The sequence below is a fragment of the Heptranchias perlo genome, chromosome 2 (genome assembly GCF_035084215.1).
Source record: "Heptranchias perlo isolate sHepPer1 chromosome 2, sHepPer1.hap1, whole genome shotgun sequence".
In the NCBI taxonomy this organism is placed as follows: domain Eukaryota; kingdom Metazoa; phylum Chordata; class Chondrichthyes; order Hexanchiformes; family Hexanchidae; genus Heptranchias; species Heptranchias perlo.
The window spans coordinates 167,946,243-167,963,553 of NC_090326.1; the positions used below are offsets into that span (position 1 = coordinate 167,946,243).

Here is a 17,311-nt window from a genome sequence, read left to right on the forward strand (position 1 = left end):
AATAACCTGCTCACCGATGCAGTTTGGGTTCTGCCAGGACCACTCGGCACCAGACCTCATTACAGCCTTGGTCCAAACATGGACAAAAGAGCTGAATTCCAGAGGTGAGGTGAGAGTGACTGCCCTTGACATCAAGGCAGCATTTGACTGAGTGTGGCACCAAGGAGCCCTAGTAAAATTGAAGTCAATGGGAATCAGGGGGAAAACTCTCCAGTGGCTGGAGTCATACCTAGCACAAAGGAAGATAGTAGTGGTTGTTGGAGGCCAATCATCTCAGCCCCAGGGCATTGCTGCAGGAGTTCCTCAGGGCAGTGTCCTAGGCCCAACCATCTTCAGCTGCTTCATCAATGACCTTCCCTCCATCATAAGGTCAGAAATGGGGATGTTCGCTGATGACTGCACAGTGTTCAGTTCCATTCGCAACCCCTCAAATAATGAAGCAGTCCGAGCCCGCATGCAGCAAGACCTGGACAACATTCAGGCTTGGGCTCATAAGTGGCAAGTAACATTCGCGCCAGATAAGTGCCAGGCAATGACCATCTCCAACAAGAGAGAGTCTAACCACCTCCCCTTGATATTCAACGGCATTACCATCACCGAATCCCCCACCATCAACATCCTGGGGGTCACCATTGACCAGAAACTTAACTGGACCAGCCATATAAATACTGTGGCTACGAGAGCAGGTCAGAGGCTGGGTATTCTGCGGCGAGTGACTCACCTCCTGACTCCCCAAAGCCTTTCCACCATCTACAAGGCACAAGTCAGGAGTGTGATGGAATACTCTCCACTTGCTTGGATGAGTGCAGCTCCAACAACACTCAAGAAGCTCGACACCATCCAAGATAAAGCAGCCCGCTTGATTGGCACCCCATCCACCAACCTAAACATTCACTCCCTTTACCACCGGCGCACTGTGGCTGCAGTGTGCACCATCCACAGGATGCACTGCAGCAACTCGCCAAGGCTTCTTCGACAGCACCTCCCAAACCCGTGACCTCTACCACCTGGAAGGACAAGAGCAGCAGGTACATGGGAACAACACCACCTGCACGTTCCCCTCCAAGTCACACACCATCCCGACTTGGAAATATATCGCCGTTCCTTCATCGTCGCTGGGTCAAAATCCTGGAACTCCCTTCCTAACAGCACTGTGGGGAACCTTCACCACACGGACTGCAGCGGTTCAAGAAGGCGGCTCACCACCACTTTCTCAAGGGCAATTAGGGATGGGCAATAAATGCTGGCCTCGCCAGCGACGCCCACATCCCATGAACGAATAAAAAAAGGTCAATGACCCTTGGCCAGAGCCGTTTTCCAGCCATTGGAGCAATTCTCTTCCAAATAGAACTACAAATCCCACAGGGCCTAGCGGCCAATTCCGGTATGAGCCGGCGGGCTGATTCGCATGACGCTTGGACCGTTTTGATTTCTCATTGGTCACTGGCGGTGTCAATCACTTTCATGCGGGCGGTACTTCCGATTGGCTTTGAGCAGCAGCGCGTGTGAGGGGTGAGTGGCGGTTTGAATCAAACTTGTTCAAATCTCCCCCCGCGGGGCCTGTTTAATGTCCCCCCCCCCCCCCCCCCCGACAAAATCCGTGACAATCGCCGACATTTACTAATGTATGATTCCTTGGGGGGGAGGTATGGAGGACCCGGGGAGGGTATGGAGGACCCGGGGGGGGGGAGTGTAGGACCCCGGGGGGGGGGGTAGGGAGTGCAGGACCCCGGGGGGGGGGGGGTAGGGAGTGCAGGACCCCGGGGGGGTGGGGGGAGTGTAGGACCCGGGGGGGGGGGTATGTAGGACCCGGGGGGGGGGGGGGGGTATGTAGGACCCGGGGGGGGGGGGGGGGGGGTATGTAGGACCCGGGGGGGGGGTGGGGTATGTAGGACCCGGGGGGGGGGGGGGTGGGGTATGTAGGACCCGGGGGGGGGGGTATGTAGGACCCGGGGGGGGGGGGGGGGATGGGGTATGTAGGACCCGGGGGGGGGGGGGGGGTGGGGTATGTAGGACCCGGGGGGGGGGGGGTATGTAGGACCCGGGGGGGGTATGTAGGACCCGGGGGGGGGTATGTAGGACCCAGGGGGGGTATGTAGGACCCGGGGGGGGTGGGGTATGTAGGACCCGGGGGGGTATGTAGGACCCGGGGGGGGTGGGGGTGGAGTGTAGGGGGGGGTGGGGTGGAGTGTAGGACCCGGGGGGGGGGGGGGTGGAGTGTAGGGGGGGGTGGGGGTGGGGTGGAGTGTAGGACCCGGGTGGGGGGGGGGGGTGTGGACTGTAGGACCCGGGGGGGGGGGTGGAGTGTAGGACCGGGGGGGGGGGGGGGTGGAGTGTAGGACCCGGGGGGGGGTAGGGTAGGGAGTGTCGGACCCGGGGGGGGGGTAGGGTAGGGAGTGCAGGACCCCGAGGGGGGGTGGGGAGTGCAGGACCCCGGGGGGGGGGGGTGGGGAGTGTAGGACCCCGGGGGGGTGGGGGGGAGTGTAGGACCCGGGGTTGTAATCTGCGCCGGGCGCAGGCCGACTGCCTCGTTTCCTCCATTACCACAGTGACTACACTTCGATAAATACTCGTTGGCTGTAAAGTGCTTCGGACGTCCGGAGGTGGTGAACGGCACTGTATAAATACAAGATCTTTCTTTCTGTTAACCTGCCTGGACTGTATGATGGCTCACTGACCTCACTGATGGTTCTGTCTGTTGCCTCTGGCAGAGAACTGACCGACCTGCTGCGCTGCGGAAAAGCCGGCCATGCTGGAGGATGGACGGGCCCGGGAGCTGCTGGGCTTCCTGACGCTCGAGACCCGCGCGGACCTGAAGGGCCAGGCCGTGGAGTACGTGCTGGGTCCTGACCGGCAGCCAGGAGGGCTGTCGGTTCCTGGGGCAGAGTCCCGACGTCCTGAAGGCCTTGTCGACTCTGACCAAGGACGCCTCTCGGGCCGTGGCCAAGGACTGCTACTTCGCCCTGGTCAACCTGTCGGCCGACGCCTCTGCCCGCGGGCCCCTGGCGCGGGACGCCAACCTGGTCCCCACCCTGCTGAGGAATCTCTGGGACCCGGAGTACGACTTCTCCGACCAAATCTGCTCCATCCTGTCCAACCTCTCCCGGGGGGGAGCAAACATGCCGGGAGGTGTTCGGTGCCATTCAGAGCGAGGGTGACGGTGGCTTGGCGAAGATCGTGGAGATCTTCTGCACCGACGGTTATAACAAAAAGGTGGCTCTTCACTACCTGGGACCACTGCTGTCCAACCTGACCCAGTTACCAGAGACCAGGCAGTTTGTGCTGGATAAGGACAGGTCTGCTGCATTATACCTTCCCTCCAACTACAAACTAGTTCTAACTAATAGGGATATTAACTAAATGGTACAATTTTAAAGGGAGTGCAGGAATAGGGAGAGACCTGGGGGTGCACAGACACAAATCTTTGAAGTTAGCAGGACAAGTTGAGAAGGCTGTTTTTAAAAAAGAACATAAGGGATCCTTTGTGTTATAAATAGAGGCATAGAATACAAAAGCAAGGAAGCTATGCTAAACCTTTATAAAACACTGGTGAGGCCTCAGCTGGAATATTGTGTTCAATTCTGGGCACCACACTTTAGGAAGGATGTCAAGGTCATAGAGAGGGTGCAGAAGAGATTTACTAGAATGGTACCAGGGATGAGGGATTTCAGTTATGTGGAGAGACGGGAGAAGAGCAGAGATGGCACCGCACCTTCGGAAGGACATATTGGCCTTGGAGGGAGTGCAGCGTAGGTTTACTAGAATGATACCCGGACTTCAAGGGTTAAGTTACAAGGAGAGATTACACAAATTGGGGTTGTATTCTCTAGAGTTTAGAAGGTTAAGGGGTGATCTGATCGAAGTTTATAAGATATTAAGGGGAACGGATAGGGTGGATAGAAAGAAACTATTTCCGCTGGTTGGGGATTCTAGTAGTAGGGGCACAGTCTAAAAATTAGAGCCAGACCTTTCAGGAGTGAGATTAGAAAACATTTCTACACACAAAGGGTGGTAGAAGTTTGGAACTCTCTTCCGCAAACGGCAATTGATACTAGCTCAATTGCTAAATTTAAATCTGAGATAGATAGCTTTTTGGCAACCAAAGGTATTAAGGGATATGGGCCAAAGGCAGGTATATGGAGTTAGATCACAGATCAGCCATGATCTTATGAAATGGCGGAGCAGGCACGAGGGGCTGAATAGCCTACTCCTGTTCCTATGGTTAAGAGGAGATTTAATAGAGGCGTTTAAAATCGTGAAGAGTTTTGATAGAGTAAATAAGGAGAAACTGTTTCCAGTGGCGGGAGAGTCATTAAACAGAGGGCACAGATTTAAGGTAATTGGCAAAAGAACCAAAGTGGGGAGATGAGAATTTTTTTATGCAATCAGTTGTTATGATCTGGAATGGATTGACTGAAAGGGTGGTGGAGGCAGATTCAGTCACAACTTTCAAAAGGGAATTGGTTAGATACTTGAAAAGGAAAGATTTGCTGGGCTATGGGGAAAGAGCTGGGGAGTGGGACTAAGGCGGGTAGGAGAGAGAAACTGAGGAATTATAGGCCTACTCGTCTAACGTCAGTTGTGTGGAAGTTACTGGAACCTGTTGTTAGGGACAGAGTGACTGAGCATTTGGACAAACGTGAGTTGATCAGCGAGCCAGCATGGATTTGTGAAGGGTAAGTCATGTCTAATGAACCTTGTTAAATTTTTTGAGGAGGTAACAAATGTGGTAGATAAGGGAGTGTCTATGGATGTTATTTATATGGACTTCTAGAAGGCATTCGACAAGGTTCCATATAGGAGATTCTTAACAAAAATGAAAGTGCATGGAATTGGAGGCAACCTGTTGGCTTGGATTGGGAATTGGTTAGGAGGTAGGAGACTGAGAGTAGGGATAATGGCAGGATGTGACTAGTGATGTGCCCCAAGGGACTAGCCACAGCTATTCACTATATTAATAAATGACTTAGATGAAGGAACAGAGAGCCGTATTTCTAAATTTGCTGATGACACTAAGTTAGGTGGGACAGTAAATAGAGTAGATGGGAGCAGAAAGTTGCAAAGGGACATTGAGAGATTATGTGAGTGGGCAATACTGTGGCAGATGGAATTCAATGTGGGGAAGTGTGAGGTCATCCACTGAGGACCTAAGAAAGATAGAGCAGAGTATTTTCTAAATGGTGAGAAGCCAGGACTGTGGAGGAGCAGAGAGATCTCTGTGTGGTAACTTCTATCCCAGCGTCCTCAAGCCAACCCATGTGATTTGCTCTTTTTCCTGCAGGTGTGTTGTTCAGCGACTTCTGCCCTATACGCAGTACGAGGGTTCGAGCGTGCGGCGAGGGGGTGTGGTGGGCACGCTTCGCAATTGCTGCTTCGACCACTGTGAGTATCCCACCTCCGACCGGCATTGTCGCTCGTAGGACGTATCGGTGGGCGCGTTCAATGTCTGAGCTGTGAAAACCGCCCGGCATTACACCGGTAGATTCTGTCCAGGGCGGGTAGGTGGAGTGATGATCAGCCATAATCTGATTGAACAGCGGAACAGGCTCTTTGGGGCTGAATGGCCTCCTCCTGTTCCTATGCCCTTCCAAACCTGAGCTCCGAGCGGAGAGAATAACTTGACCTATGTAAATACTGGGGGTGAAGCCCCGATAGCTGCAGCTCTCTCACCATAAAAGTTAGATTGACCATCTATTTTATGACCTGCGCTAATTGGAAAGCCCCAGGTTGGGTATCCAGTCTACGTTGATCTCGTTCAGTGACGCTATATCAGGCCTCCGTGTCCCCAGGCTAATGAGGGGGCAGAAGATGGACCAAGGTTCGATGGGCTACAAAGAAAAGAAAAAAAGAAAGTTTTCAGCTTTATGCAGTGCCTTTCACGACCTTGGGACGTCCCAAAGCGCTTTACACTTTTAAAGTGTGGTCACTGTTGTAATATAGGAAACGTGGCAGCCAATTTATGCGCAGCAAGCTCCCACAAAAAGCAATGCAATAATGACCAGATGATCTGTTTTAATGATGTTGTTTGAGGGATAAATATTGGCCAGGACACCGGGGAGAACTCCATTGCTCATCTTCGAAATAGTGGCGTGGGATCTTTTACATCCACTCGAGAGAGGGGCAGGCAGGGCCTCGGTTTAACGTCTCATCCGAAGGCCGCCACCTCCGACAGTGCAGCGCTCCCTCGGTACTGGCACTGGGAATTTCAGCCTGGATTATGTGCTCAAGTCTCTGGAGTGGGGCTTGAACTCACCGCCTACTGACTCAGTTGCGGGAGTGCTGCCCGCTGAGCCACGGCCGACACCGCAGAAGAGCCCAGTGAGAAATTGTGATCAGAAAGTGAACACAGCCTTCTACGGCCTGTGTAGAATGGTCTTTTGGTGGTCTGCTGGTGCCTGTGGAACTGCACCCTCAGATCAACCTCTTCAGGAGGAGGAGTGGGGGTTGGAAGGGAAGGGAATTGAGAACCGAAATTCGATCCGTGAGAGCTGGCGGCAGATCTTCCTGTACCTGGGGCTATTGGATCCATCTGGGTGCCTGGGTGAATGTTGGAAAATTGGCCTGCACCCTGTGCGTGGGGACGTTTCCGAGAAACGCGGGTAAGCTGTGTAAATGCAAGCTACTTCTCGGCAGAAACTCCCAACTCACCCAGGCCTCCACCCTCGCACTTTATTTTGACTCTAATTGCAGTTCCTCTGCCGTCTTGCTGGAGAGCCGGAAAGGGAGAGGTTTGCTCAGCATCATGTGAATGAAGGAATGTACAGGCCTGAGAGAGACCATTGCAGTGCACCGGGCTCGTCCAAATTTCAAAAAGACATCATAAATCTTGCATCTGCCCGCCACCTCCTGTCTCTCTTTCCCATTACAATTCCCGAGTCCGCGTTTATAATGGAAACAGCCTATGTAAACTTGTCATGGTGCAATAACATCGTCCCGCCAGTGGAGGTGCTGGAGTGTCACTATTGGAGAGAAGGTACAATTGCAGTACTGAGGGGGCGGGTACCGAAGGAGCACGATACCCAGGGAGCACTGCACCATGGGGGGGGGGCGGTACCCAGGGAGCACTGCACCATGGGGGGGGGGTCGGTACCCAGGGAGCACTGCACCATGGGGGGGGGGGGGGGGGGCGGTACCCAGGGAGCACTGCACCATGGGGGGGGGGGGGGGCGGTACCCAGGGGGCACTGCACCATGGGGGGGGGGGGGGCGGTACCCAGGGGGCACTGCACCATGGGGGGGGGGGGGGGGCGGTACCCAGGGAGCACTGCACCATGGGGGGGGGGGGGGCGGTACCCAGGGGGCACTGCACCATGGGGGGGGGGGGGGGGGCGGGTACCCAGGGAGCGCTGCACCGTGGGGGGGGGGGGGGGGCGGTACCCAGGGAGCACTGCACCGTGGGGGGGGGGGCGGTACCCAGGGAGCACTGCACCATGGGGGGGGGGGGGCGGGTACCCAGGGGGCACTGCACCATGGGGGGGGGGGGGGGGCGGTACCCAGGGGGCACTGCACCATGGGGGGGGGGGGGCGGTACCCAGGGAGCACTGCACCATGGGGGGGGGGGGGGGGGGCGGTACCCAGGGAGCACTGCACCATGGGGGGGGGCGGTACCCAGGGAGCACTGCACCATGGGGGGGGGGGGTACCCAGGGAGCACTGCACCATGGGGGGGGGGGGGGCGGTACCCAGGGGGCACTGCACCATGGGGGGGGGGGGGGCGGTACCCAGGGAGCGCTGCACCGTGGGGGGGGGGGGGGGCGGTACCCAGGGAGCGCTGCACCATGGGGGGGGGGGGGGGCGGTACCCAGGGAGCACTGCACCGTGGGGGGGGGGGCGGTACCCAGGGAGCACTGCACCATGGGGGGGGGGGGCGGTACCCAGGGGGCACTGCACCATGGGGGGGGGGGGCGGTACCCAGGGAGCACTGCACCATGGGGGGGGGGGGGGGCGGTACCCAGGGGGCACTGCACCATGGGGGGGGGGGGGGGGCGGTACCCAGGGAGCACTGCACCATGGGGGGGGGGGGCGGTACCCAGGGAGCACTGCACCATGGGGGGGGGGGGGCGGTACCCAGGGAGCACTGCACCGTGGGGGGGGGGCGGTACCCAGGGAGCACTGCACCATGGGGGGGGGGGCGGTACCCAGGGAGCACTGCACCATGGGGGGGGGGGGGGGGGGGCGGTACCCAGGGAGCGCTGCACCATGGGGGGGGGGGCGGTACCCAGGGAGCACTGCACCATGGGGGGGGGGGGCGGGTACCCAGGGAGCACTGCACCATGGGGGGGGGGGGGGGGCGGTACCCAGGGAGCGCTGCACCGTGGGGGGGGGGGGGGGGGGCGGTACCCAGGGAGCGCTGCACCATGGGGGGGGGGGCGGTACCCAGGGAGCACTGCACCATGGGGGGGGGGGGGGCGGTACCCAGGGAGCACTGCACCATGGGGGGGGGGGGGCGGTACCCAGGGAGCACTGCACCATGGGGGGGGGGGCGGTACCCAGGGAGCACTGCACCATGGGGGGGGGGGCGGTACCCAGGGAGCGCTGCACCATGGGGGGGGGGGGGGGGCGGTACCCAGGGAGCGCTGCACCATGGGGGGGGGGGGGGGGGGCGGTACCCAGGGAGCGCTGCACCATGGGGGGGGGGGGGGGGTACCCAGGGAGCGCTGCACCATGGGGGGGGGGGGGCGGTACCCAGGGAGCGCTGCACCATGGGGGGGGGGGGGCGGTACCCAGGGAGCGCTGCACCATGGGGGGGGGGGGCGGTACCCAGGGAGCGCTGCACCGTGGGGGGGGGGGGGCGGTACCCAGGGAGCGCTGCACCATGGGGGGGGGGGGGGGGGGGCGATACCCAGGGAGCGCTGCACCATGGGGGGGGGGGCGGTACCCAGGGAGCGCTGCACCATGGGGGGGGGGGGGCGGTACCCAGGGAGCGCTGCACCATGGGGGGGGGGGGGGGGGCGGTACCCAGGGAGCGCTGCACCATGGGGGGGGGGGGCGGGTACCCAGGGAGCGCTGCACCATGGGGGGGGGGGGGGGGCGGTACCCAGGGAGCGCTGCACCATGGGGGGGGGGGGGGGCGATACCCAGGGAGCACTGCACCATGGGGGGGGGGGGGGGGGGGCGGGTACCCAGGGAGCACTGCACCATGGGGGGGGGGGGGGGGGCGATACCCAGGGAGCACTGCACCATGGGGGGGGGGGGGGGGGGGGCGGTACCCAGGGAGCGCTGCACCATGGGGGGGGGGGGGGGGCGATACCCAGGGAGCACTGCACCATGGGGGGGGGGGGGGGGGGCGGTACCCATGGAGCGCTGCACCGTGGGTGGGGGGGGGGGGTACCCAGGGAGCACTGCACCGTGGGGGGGCGGTACCCAGGGAGCACTGCACCGTGGGGGGGCGGTACCCAGGGAGCGCTGTACGAGGGTGGGGGGTGGTACCCAGGGAGCGCTGCACCGTGGTGGGGGGTACCCAGGGAGCGCTGTACGAGGGTGGGGGGTACCCGGGGAGCGCTGTACGAGGGGGGGGTACCCAGGGAGCGCTGTACGAGGGGGGGGGTGGTACCCAGGGAGCGCTGCACCGTGGTGGGGGGTACCCAGGGAGCGCTGTACGAGGGTGGGGGGTACCCGGGGAGCGCTGTACGAGGGGGGGGGGTACCCGGGGAGCGCTGTACGAGGGGGGGGGTACCCGGGGAGCGCTGTACGAGGGGGGGGGGTACCCGGGGAGCACTGTACGAGGTGGGGGGTGGTACCCAGGGAGCACTGCACCGTGGGGGGTGCTGCATTGTCGGCGATGCCGTCTTTCAGATGAGATATTTGCCTGTTCGGATCGATGGGGTAGGTCACAGTGCAAAAGTCCTGCTGCAGACTTGCTGGTGCTAAATGGGTCCGCGTTATTTGTGGAGAACCCGCCAGCCTCCTGTACGCAACCAAAATGTAATCACCGCCCTGTTCTTTGATCGTGTCTTTCTTTTCTTCCCTGCAGCCTATCACGAGTGGTTGCTTGGCAGTGAAGTGGACATTCTCCCGTTCCTGCTGCTACCACTGGCTGGTCCTGAGGAGTTGAGCGAAGGTGAAATGGAAGGTAAGGGAGCACCGGGACACGGTTAGTCACAGGGCCCGGTAACGCCAACACCGAATGGGATTTTGAAGATTTTGGCGGAGGCAGTCTACCCTGACCTGTCCAAAGAGCATTTGCGGGTTGGACGAGTTTTTAAATATTCCTGCCCTTGCCCTCTGAAGGCACTGACTCGTCGCCAGGGCAGTGGTGTCTGACTCAGGTAACGGTTTGTCCTTTGTGAGCCTAGACGGTGAGCGTCGACAAGCTGAACGGGCGGTCTCAATCTGTACTGTGCACAGCTCAGGGAACCACACCTTCGAAGGGATATATTGGCCTTGGAAGGAGCGCAGCGCAGATTCACCAGAATGTCACCAGAGCTCCAAGGGTTAGATTATGAGGAGAGATTACATAAACCAGGCTTGTATTCCCTGGAATATAGAAGGTTAAGGGATGATTTGATTGAGGTGTTTAGGATTTTGAAAGGAATTGATAGGGTAGATGGAGAGAAACTTTTTCCGCTGGTGGGGGAGTCTAGGACAAGGGGACAGAACCTTAAAATCAGAGCCAGGCCAATCAGGAGAGAAGTTAGGAGACACTTCTTCACACAAAGGGTGATAGAAGTGTGGAACTCTCTCCCACAAAAAGCAGCAGATGCTAGCTCAATTAATAATTTTTAGATAGATTTTTGCTAACCAAGTGTATTAAGGGATATGGAGTCATGGTGGGTAAATGGCGTTAGGTCACAGATCAACCACAATCTGATTGAATGGCGGAACAGGCCCGCTCCTGTTCCTATGTCCCTAATCTTAGTGATGAACACGGCCAAGAGCTCCCCACATTTATTGTTGGAGGGGGCGGGGGAGAGGGTTCAAGGAGACGGTCGGTAGTGGAGAAGGGAAGGAGACGGTCGGTAGTGGAGGAGAGAAGGAGACGGCTGGTAGTGGAGGAGAGAAGGAGACGGCTGGTAGTGGAGGAGAGAAGGAGACGGTCGGTAGTGGAGGAGGGAAGGAGACGGTCGGTAGTGGAGGAGAGAAGGAGACGGTCAGTAGTGGAGGAGAGAAGGAGACGGTCGGTAGTGGAGGAGAGAAGGAGACGGTCGGTAGTGGAGGAGGGAAGGAGACGGTCGGTAGTGGAGGAGAGAAGGAGACGGTCGGTAGTGGAGGAGAGAAGGAGACGGTCGGTCGTGGAGGAGGGAAGGAGACGGTCGGTAGTGGAGGAGAGAAGGAGACGGTCGGTAGTGGAGGAGAGAAGGAGACGGTCGGTAGTGGAGGAGGGAAGGAGACGGTCGGTAGTGGAGAAGGGAAGGAGACGGTCGGTAGTGGAGAAGGGAAGGAGACGGTCGGTAGTGGAGGAGAGAAGGAGACGGTCGGTAGTGGAGGAGAGAAGGAGACGGTCGGTAGTGGAGGAGAGAAGGAGACGGTCGGTAGTGGAGGAGAGAAGGAGACGGTCGGTAGTGGAGGAGGGAAGGAGACGGTCGGTAGTGGAGAAGGGAAGGAGACGGTCGGTAGTGGAGAAGGGAAGGAGACGGTCGGTAGTGGAGGAGAGAAGGAGACGGTCGGTAGTGGAGGAGAGAAGGAGACGGTCGGTAGTGGAGGAGAGAAGGAGACGGTCGGTAGTGGAGGAGAGAAGGAGACGGTCGGTAGTGGAGGAGAGAAGGAGACGGTCGGTAGTGGAGAAGGGAAGGAGACGGTCGGTAGTGGAGAAGGGAAGGAGACGGTCGGTAGTGGAGGAGAGAAGGAGACGGTCGGTAGTGGAGGAGGGAAGGAGACGGTCGGTAGTGGAGGAGAGAAGGAGACGGTCGGTAGTGGAGGAGAGAAGGAGACGGTCGGTAGTGGAGGAGAGAAGGAGACGGTCGGTAGTGGAGGAGAGAAGGAGACGGTCGGTAGTGGAGAAGGGAAGGAGACGGTCGGTAGTGGAGGAGAGAAGGAGACGGTCGGTAGTGGAGGAGGGAAGGAGACGGTCGGTAGTGGAGGAGGGAAGGAGACGGTCGGTAGTGGAGGAGAGAAGGAGACGGTCGGTAGTGGAGGAGAGAAGGAGACGGTCGGTAGTGGAGGAGGGAAGGAGACGGTCGGTAGTGGAGGAGGGAAGGAGACGGTCGGTAGTGGAGGAGAGAAGGAGACGGTCGGTAGTGGAGGAGGGAAGGAGACGGTCGGTAGTGGAGGAGGGAAGGAGACGGCTGGGAGTGGAGGAGAGAAGGAGACGGTCGGTAGTGGAGGAGAGAAGGAGACGGTCGGTAGTGGAGGAGGGAAGGAGACGGTCGGTAGTGGAGGAGAGAAGGAGACGGTCGGTAGTGGAGGAGGGAAGGAGACGGTCGGTAGTGGAGGAGAGAAGGAGACGGCTGGTAGTGGAGGAGGGAAGGAGACGGTCGGGAGTGGAGGAGAGAAGGAGACGGTCGGGAGTGGAGGAGAGAAGGAGACGGTCGGTAGTGGAGGAGAGAAGGAGACGGTCGGTAGTGGAGGAGGGAAGGAGACGGTCGGTAGTGGAGGAGAGAAGGAGACGGTCGGTAGTGGAGGAGAGAAGGAGACGGTCGGTAGTGGAGGAGAGAAGGAGACGGTCGGTAGTGGAGGAGAGAAGGAGACGGTCGGTAGTGGAGGAGAGAAGGAGATGGTCGGTAGTGGAGGAGAGAAGGAGACGGTCGGTAGTGGAGAAGGGAAGGAGACGGTCGGTAGTGGAGGAGAGAAGGAGACGGTCGGTAGTGGAGGAGAGAAGGAGACGGCTGGTAGTGGAGGAGAGAAGGAGACGGTCGGTAGTGGAGGAGGGAAGGAGACGGTCGGTAGTGGAGGAGAGAAGGAGACGGTCGGTAGTGGAGGAGGGAAGGAGACGGTCGGTAGTGGAGGAGGGAAGGAGACGGTCGGTAGTGGAGGAGGGAAGGAGACGGTCGGTAGTGGAGGAGAGAAGGAGACGGTCGGTAGTGGAGGAGAGAAGGAGACGGTCGGTAGTGGAGGAGGGAAGGAGACGGTCGGTAGTGGAGGAGGGAAGGAGACGGTCGGTAGTGGAGGAGAGAAGGAGACGGTCGGTAGTGGAGGAGAGAAGGAGACGGTCGGTAGTGGAGGAGGGAAGGAGACGGCTGGTAGTGGAGGAGAGAAGGAGACGGTCGGTAGTGGAGGAGAGAAGGAGACGGTCGGTAGTGGAGGAGAGAAGGAGACGGTCGGTAGTGGAGGAGAGAAGGAGACGGTCGGTAGTGGAGGAGGGAAGGAGACGGCAGGTAGTGGAGGAGAGAAGGAGACGGTCGGTAGTGGAGGAGAGAAGGAGACGGTCGGTAGTGGAGGAGGGAAGGAGACGGTCGGTAGTGGAGGAGAGAAGGAGACGGTCGGTAGTGGAGGAGGGAAGGAGACGGTCGGTAGTGGAGGAGAGAAGGAGACGGTCGGTAGTGGAGGAGGGAAGGAGACGGCTGGTAGTGGAGGAGAGAAGGAGACGGTCGGTAGTGGAGGAGAGAAGGAGACGGTCGGTAGTGGAGGAGGGAAGGAGACGGTCGGTAGTGGAGGAGGGAAGGAGACGGCTGGTAGTGGAGGAGGGAAGGAGACGGCTGGTAGTGGAGGAGAGAAGGAGACGGTCGGTAGTGGAGGAGAGAAGGAGACGGTCGGTAGTGGAGGAGGGAAGGAGACGGTCGGTAGTGGAGGAGGGAAGGAGACGGTCGGTAGTGGAGGAGGGAAGGAGACGGTCGGTAGTGGAGGAGGGAAAGAGACGGCTGGTAGTGGAGGAGAGAAGGAGACGGTCGGTAGTGGAGGAGGGAAGGAGACGGTCGGTAGTGGAGGAGAGAAGGAGACGGTCGGTAGTGGAGGAGGGAAGGAGACGGTCGGTAGTGGAGGAGGGAAGGAGACGGTCGGTAGTGGAGGAGGGAAGGAGACGGTCGGTAGTGGAGGAGGGAAGGAGACGGTCGGTAGTGGAGGAGGGAAGGAGACGGTCGGTAGTGGAGGAGAGAAGGAGACGGTCGGTAGTGGAGGAGAGAAGGAGACGGTCGGTAGTGGAGGAGGGAAGGAGACGGTCGGTAGTGGAGGAGAGAAGGAGACGGTCGGTAGTGGAGGAGAGAAGGAGACGGTCGGTAGTGGAGGAGAGAAGGAGACGGTCGGTAGTGGAGGAGGGAAGGAGACGGCCGGTAGTGGAGGAGAGAAGGAGACGGTCGGTAGTGGAGGAGAGAAGGAGACGGTCGGTAGTGGAGGAGAGAAGGAGACGGTCGGTAGTGGAGGAGAGAAGGAGACGGTCGGTAGTGGAGAAGGGAAGGAGACGGTCGGTAGTGGAGGAGAGAAGGAGACGGTCGGTAGTGGAGGAGGGAAGGAGACGGTCGGTAGTGGAGGAGAGAAGGAGACGGTCGGTAGTGGAGAAGGGAAGGAGACGGTCGGTAGTGGAGGAGGGAAGGAGACGGTCGGTAGTGGAGGAGAGAAGGAGACGGTCGGTAGTGGAGGAGGGAAGGAGACGGTCGGTAGTGGAGGAGAGAAGGAGACGGTCGGTAGTGGAGGAGGGAAGGAGACGGTCGGTAGTGGAGGAGAGAAGGAGACGGTCGGTAGTGGAGGAGGGAAGGAGACGGCTGGTAGTGGAGGAGGGAAGGAGACGGCTGGTAGTGGAGGAGAGAAGGAGACGGTCGGTAGTGGAGAAGAGAAGGAGACGGTCGGTAGTGGAGGAGGGAAGGAGACGGTCGGTAGTGGAGGAGGGAAGGAGACGGTCGGTAGTGGAGAAGGGAAGGAGACGGTCGGTAGTGGAGGAGAGAAGGAGACGGTCGGTAGTGGAGGAGGGAAGGAGACGGTCGGTAGTGGAGGAGGGAAGGAGACGGTCGGTAGTGGAGAAGGGAAGGAGACGGTCGGTAGTGGAGGAGAGAAGGAGACGGTCGGTAGTGGAGGAGAGAAGGAGACGGTCGGTAGTGGAGGAGAGAAGGAGACGGTCGGTAGTGGAGGAGAGAAGGAGACGGTCGGTAGTGGAGGAGAGAAGGAGACGGTCGGTAGTGGAGGAGAGAAGGAGACGGCCGGTAGTGGAGGAGAGAAGGAGACGGTCGGTAGTGGAGGAGAGAAGGAGACGGTCGGTAGTGGAGGAGAGAAGGAGACGGTCGTTAGTGGAGGAGAGAAGGAGACGGTCGGTAGTGGAGGAGAGAAGGAGACGGTCGGTAGTGGAGGAGAGAAGGAGACGGTCGGTAGTGGAGGAGAGAAGGAGACGGTCGGTAGTGGAGGAGAGAAGGAGACGGTCGGTAGTGGAGGAGAGAAGGAGACGGTGGGTAGTGGAGGAGAGAAGGAGACGGTCGGTAATGGAGGAGAGAAGGAGACGGTCGGTAGTGGAGGAGAGAAGGAGACAGCTGGTAGTGGAGGAGAGAAGGAGACGGTCGGTCGTGGAGGAGGGAAGGAGACGGTCGGTAGTGGAGGAGAGAAGGAGACGGTCGGTAGTGGAGGAGAGAAGGAGACGGTCGGTAGTGGAGGAGAGAAGGAGACGGTCGGTAGTGGAGGAGAGAAGGAGACGGTCGGGAGTGGAGGAGAGAAGGAGACGGTCGGTAGTGGAGGAGGGAAGGAGACGGTCGGTAGTGGAGGAGAGAAGGAGACGGTCGGTAGTGGAGAAGAGAAGGAGACGGTCGGTAGTGGAGGAGAGAAGGAGACGGTCGGTAGTGGAGGAGGGAAGGAGACGGTCGGTAGTGGAGGAGAGAAGGAGACGGTCGGTAGTGGAGAAGGGAAGGAGACGGTCGGTAGTGGAGGAGAGAAGGAGACGGTCGGTAGTGGAGGAGAGAAGGAGACGGTCGGTAGTGGAGGAGAGAAGGAGACGGTCGGTAGTGGAGGAGGGAAGGAGACGGTCGGTAGTGGAGGAGAGAAGGAGACGGTCGGTAGTGGAGAAGGGAAGGAGACGGTCGGTAGTGGAGGAGAGAAGGAGACGGTCGGTAGTGGAGGAGAGAAGGAGACGGTCGGTAGTGGAGGAGGGAAGGAGACGGTCGGTAGTGGAGGAGAGAAGGAGACGGTCGGTAGTGGAGGAGAGAAGGAGACGGTCGGTAGTGGAGGAGAGAAGGAGACGGTCGGTCGTGGAGGAGGGAAGGAGACGGTCGGTAGTGGAGGAGAGAAGGAGACGGTCGGTAGTGGAGGAGGGAAGGAGACGGCCGGTAGTGGAGGAGAGAAGGAGACGGTCGGTAGTGGAGGAGAGAAGGAGACGGTCGGTAGTGGAGGAGGGAAGGAGACGGTCGGTAGTGGAGGAGAGAAGGAGACGGTCGGTAGTGGAGGAGAGAAGGAGACGGTCGGTAGTGGAGGAGAGAAGGAGACGGTCGGTAGTGGAGGAGGGAAGGAGACGGTCGGTAGTGGAGGAGGGAAGGAGACGGTCGGTAGTGGAGGAGGGAAGGAGACGGTCGGTAGTGGAGGAGAGAAGGAGACGGTCGGTAGTGGAGGAGAGAAGGAGACGGTCGGTAGTGGAGGAGGGAAGGAGACGGCTGGTAGTGGAGGAGGGAAGGAGACGGTCGGTAGTGGAGAAGGGAAGGAGACGGTCGGTAGTGGAGGAGGGAAGGAGACGGTCGGTAGTGGAGAAGGGAAGGAGACGGTCGGTAGTGGAGGAGAGAAGGAGACGGTCGGTAGTGGAGGAGGGAAGGAGACGGTCGGTAGTGGAGGAGGGAAGGAGACGGCTGGTAGTGGAGAAGGGAAGGAGACGGTCGGTAGTGGAGAAGGGAAGGAGACGGTCGGTAGTGGAGGAGGGAAGGAGACGGTCGGTAGTGGAGGAGAGAAGGAGACGGTCGGTAGTGGAGGAGAGAAGGAGACGGTCGGTAGTGGAGGAGAGAAGGAGACGGTCGGTAGTGGAGGAGGGAAGGAGACGGCCGGTAGTGGAGAAGGGAAGGAGACGGTCGGTAGTGGAGGAGGGAAGGAGACGGTCGGTAGTGGAGGAGGGAAGGAGACGGTCGGTAGTGGAGAAGGGAAGGAGACGGCCGGTAGTGGAGGAGAGAAGGAGACGGTCGGTAGTGGAGGAGGGAAGGAGACGGCTGGTAGTGGAGGAGGGAAGGAGACGGCTGGTAGTGGAGGAGGGAAGGAGACGGTCGGTAGTGGAGAAGGGAAGGAGACGGTCGGTAGTGGAGGAGGGAAGGAGACGGTCGGTAGTGGAGGAGGGAAGGAGACGGTCGGTAGTGGAGAAGGGAAGGAGACGGTCGGTAGTGGAGGAGAGAAGGAGACGGTCGGTAGTGGAGAAGGGAAGGAGACGGCTGGTCGTGGAGGAGAGAAGGAGACGGTCGGTAGTGGAGGAGGGAAGGAGACGGCTGGTAGTGGAGGAGGGAAGGAGACGGTCGGTAGTGGAGGAGAGAAGGAGACGGTCGGTAGTGGAGG

General features: G+C 59.7%; 1 protein-coding gene across 1 annotated transcript in view; it reads left to right on the forward strand.

The window, feature by feature from the left end:
- The first annotated feature begins 1,469 nt into the window (after positions 1-1,469).
- Positions 1,470-17,311, forward strand: part of hgh1 (HGH1 homolog (S. cerevisiae)) — a 55,452-nt gene continuing 39,610 nt past the window's right edge. Inside the window, 6 exon segments of the mRNA XM_067999507.1 lie at positions 1,470-1,512; positions 2,712-2,845; positions 2,847-3,107; positions 3,109-3,296; positions 5,282-5,382; positions 9,972-10,070. Coding sequence (XP_067855608.1) covers positions 2,750-2,845; positions 2,847-3,107; positions 3,109-3,296; positions 5,282-5,382; positions 9,972-10,070 — 745 coding nt within the window. The 5' untranslated portion in view covers positions 1,470-1,512; positions 2,712-2,749.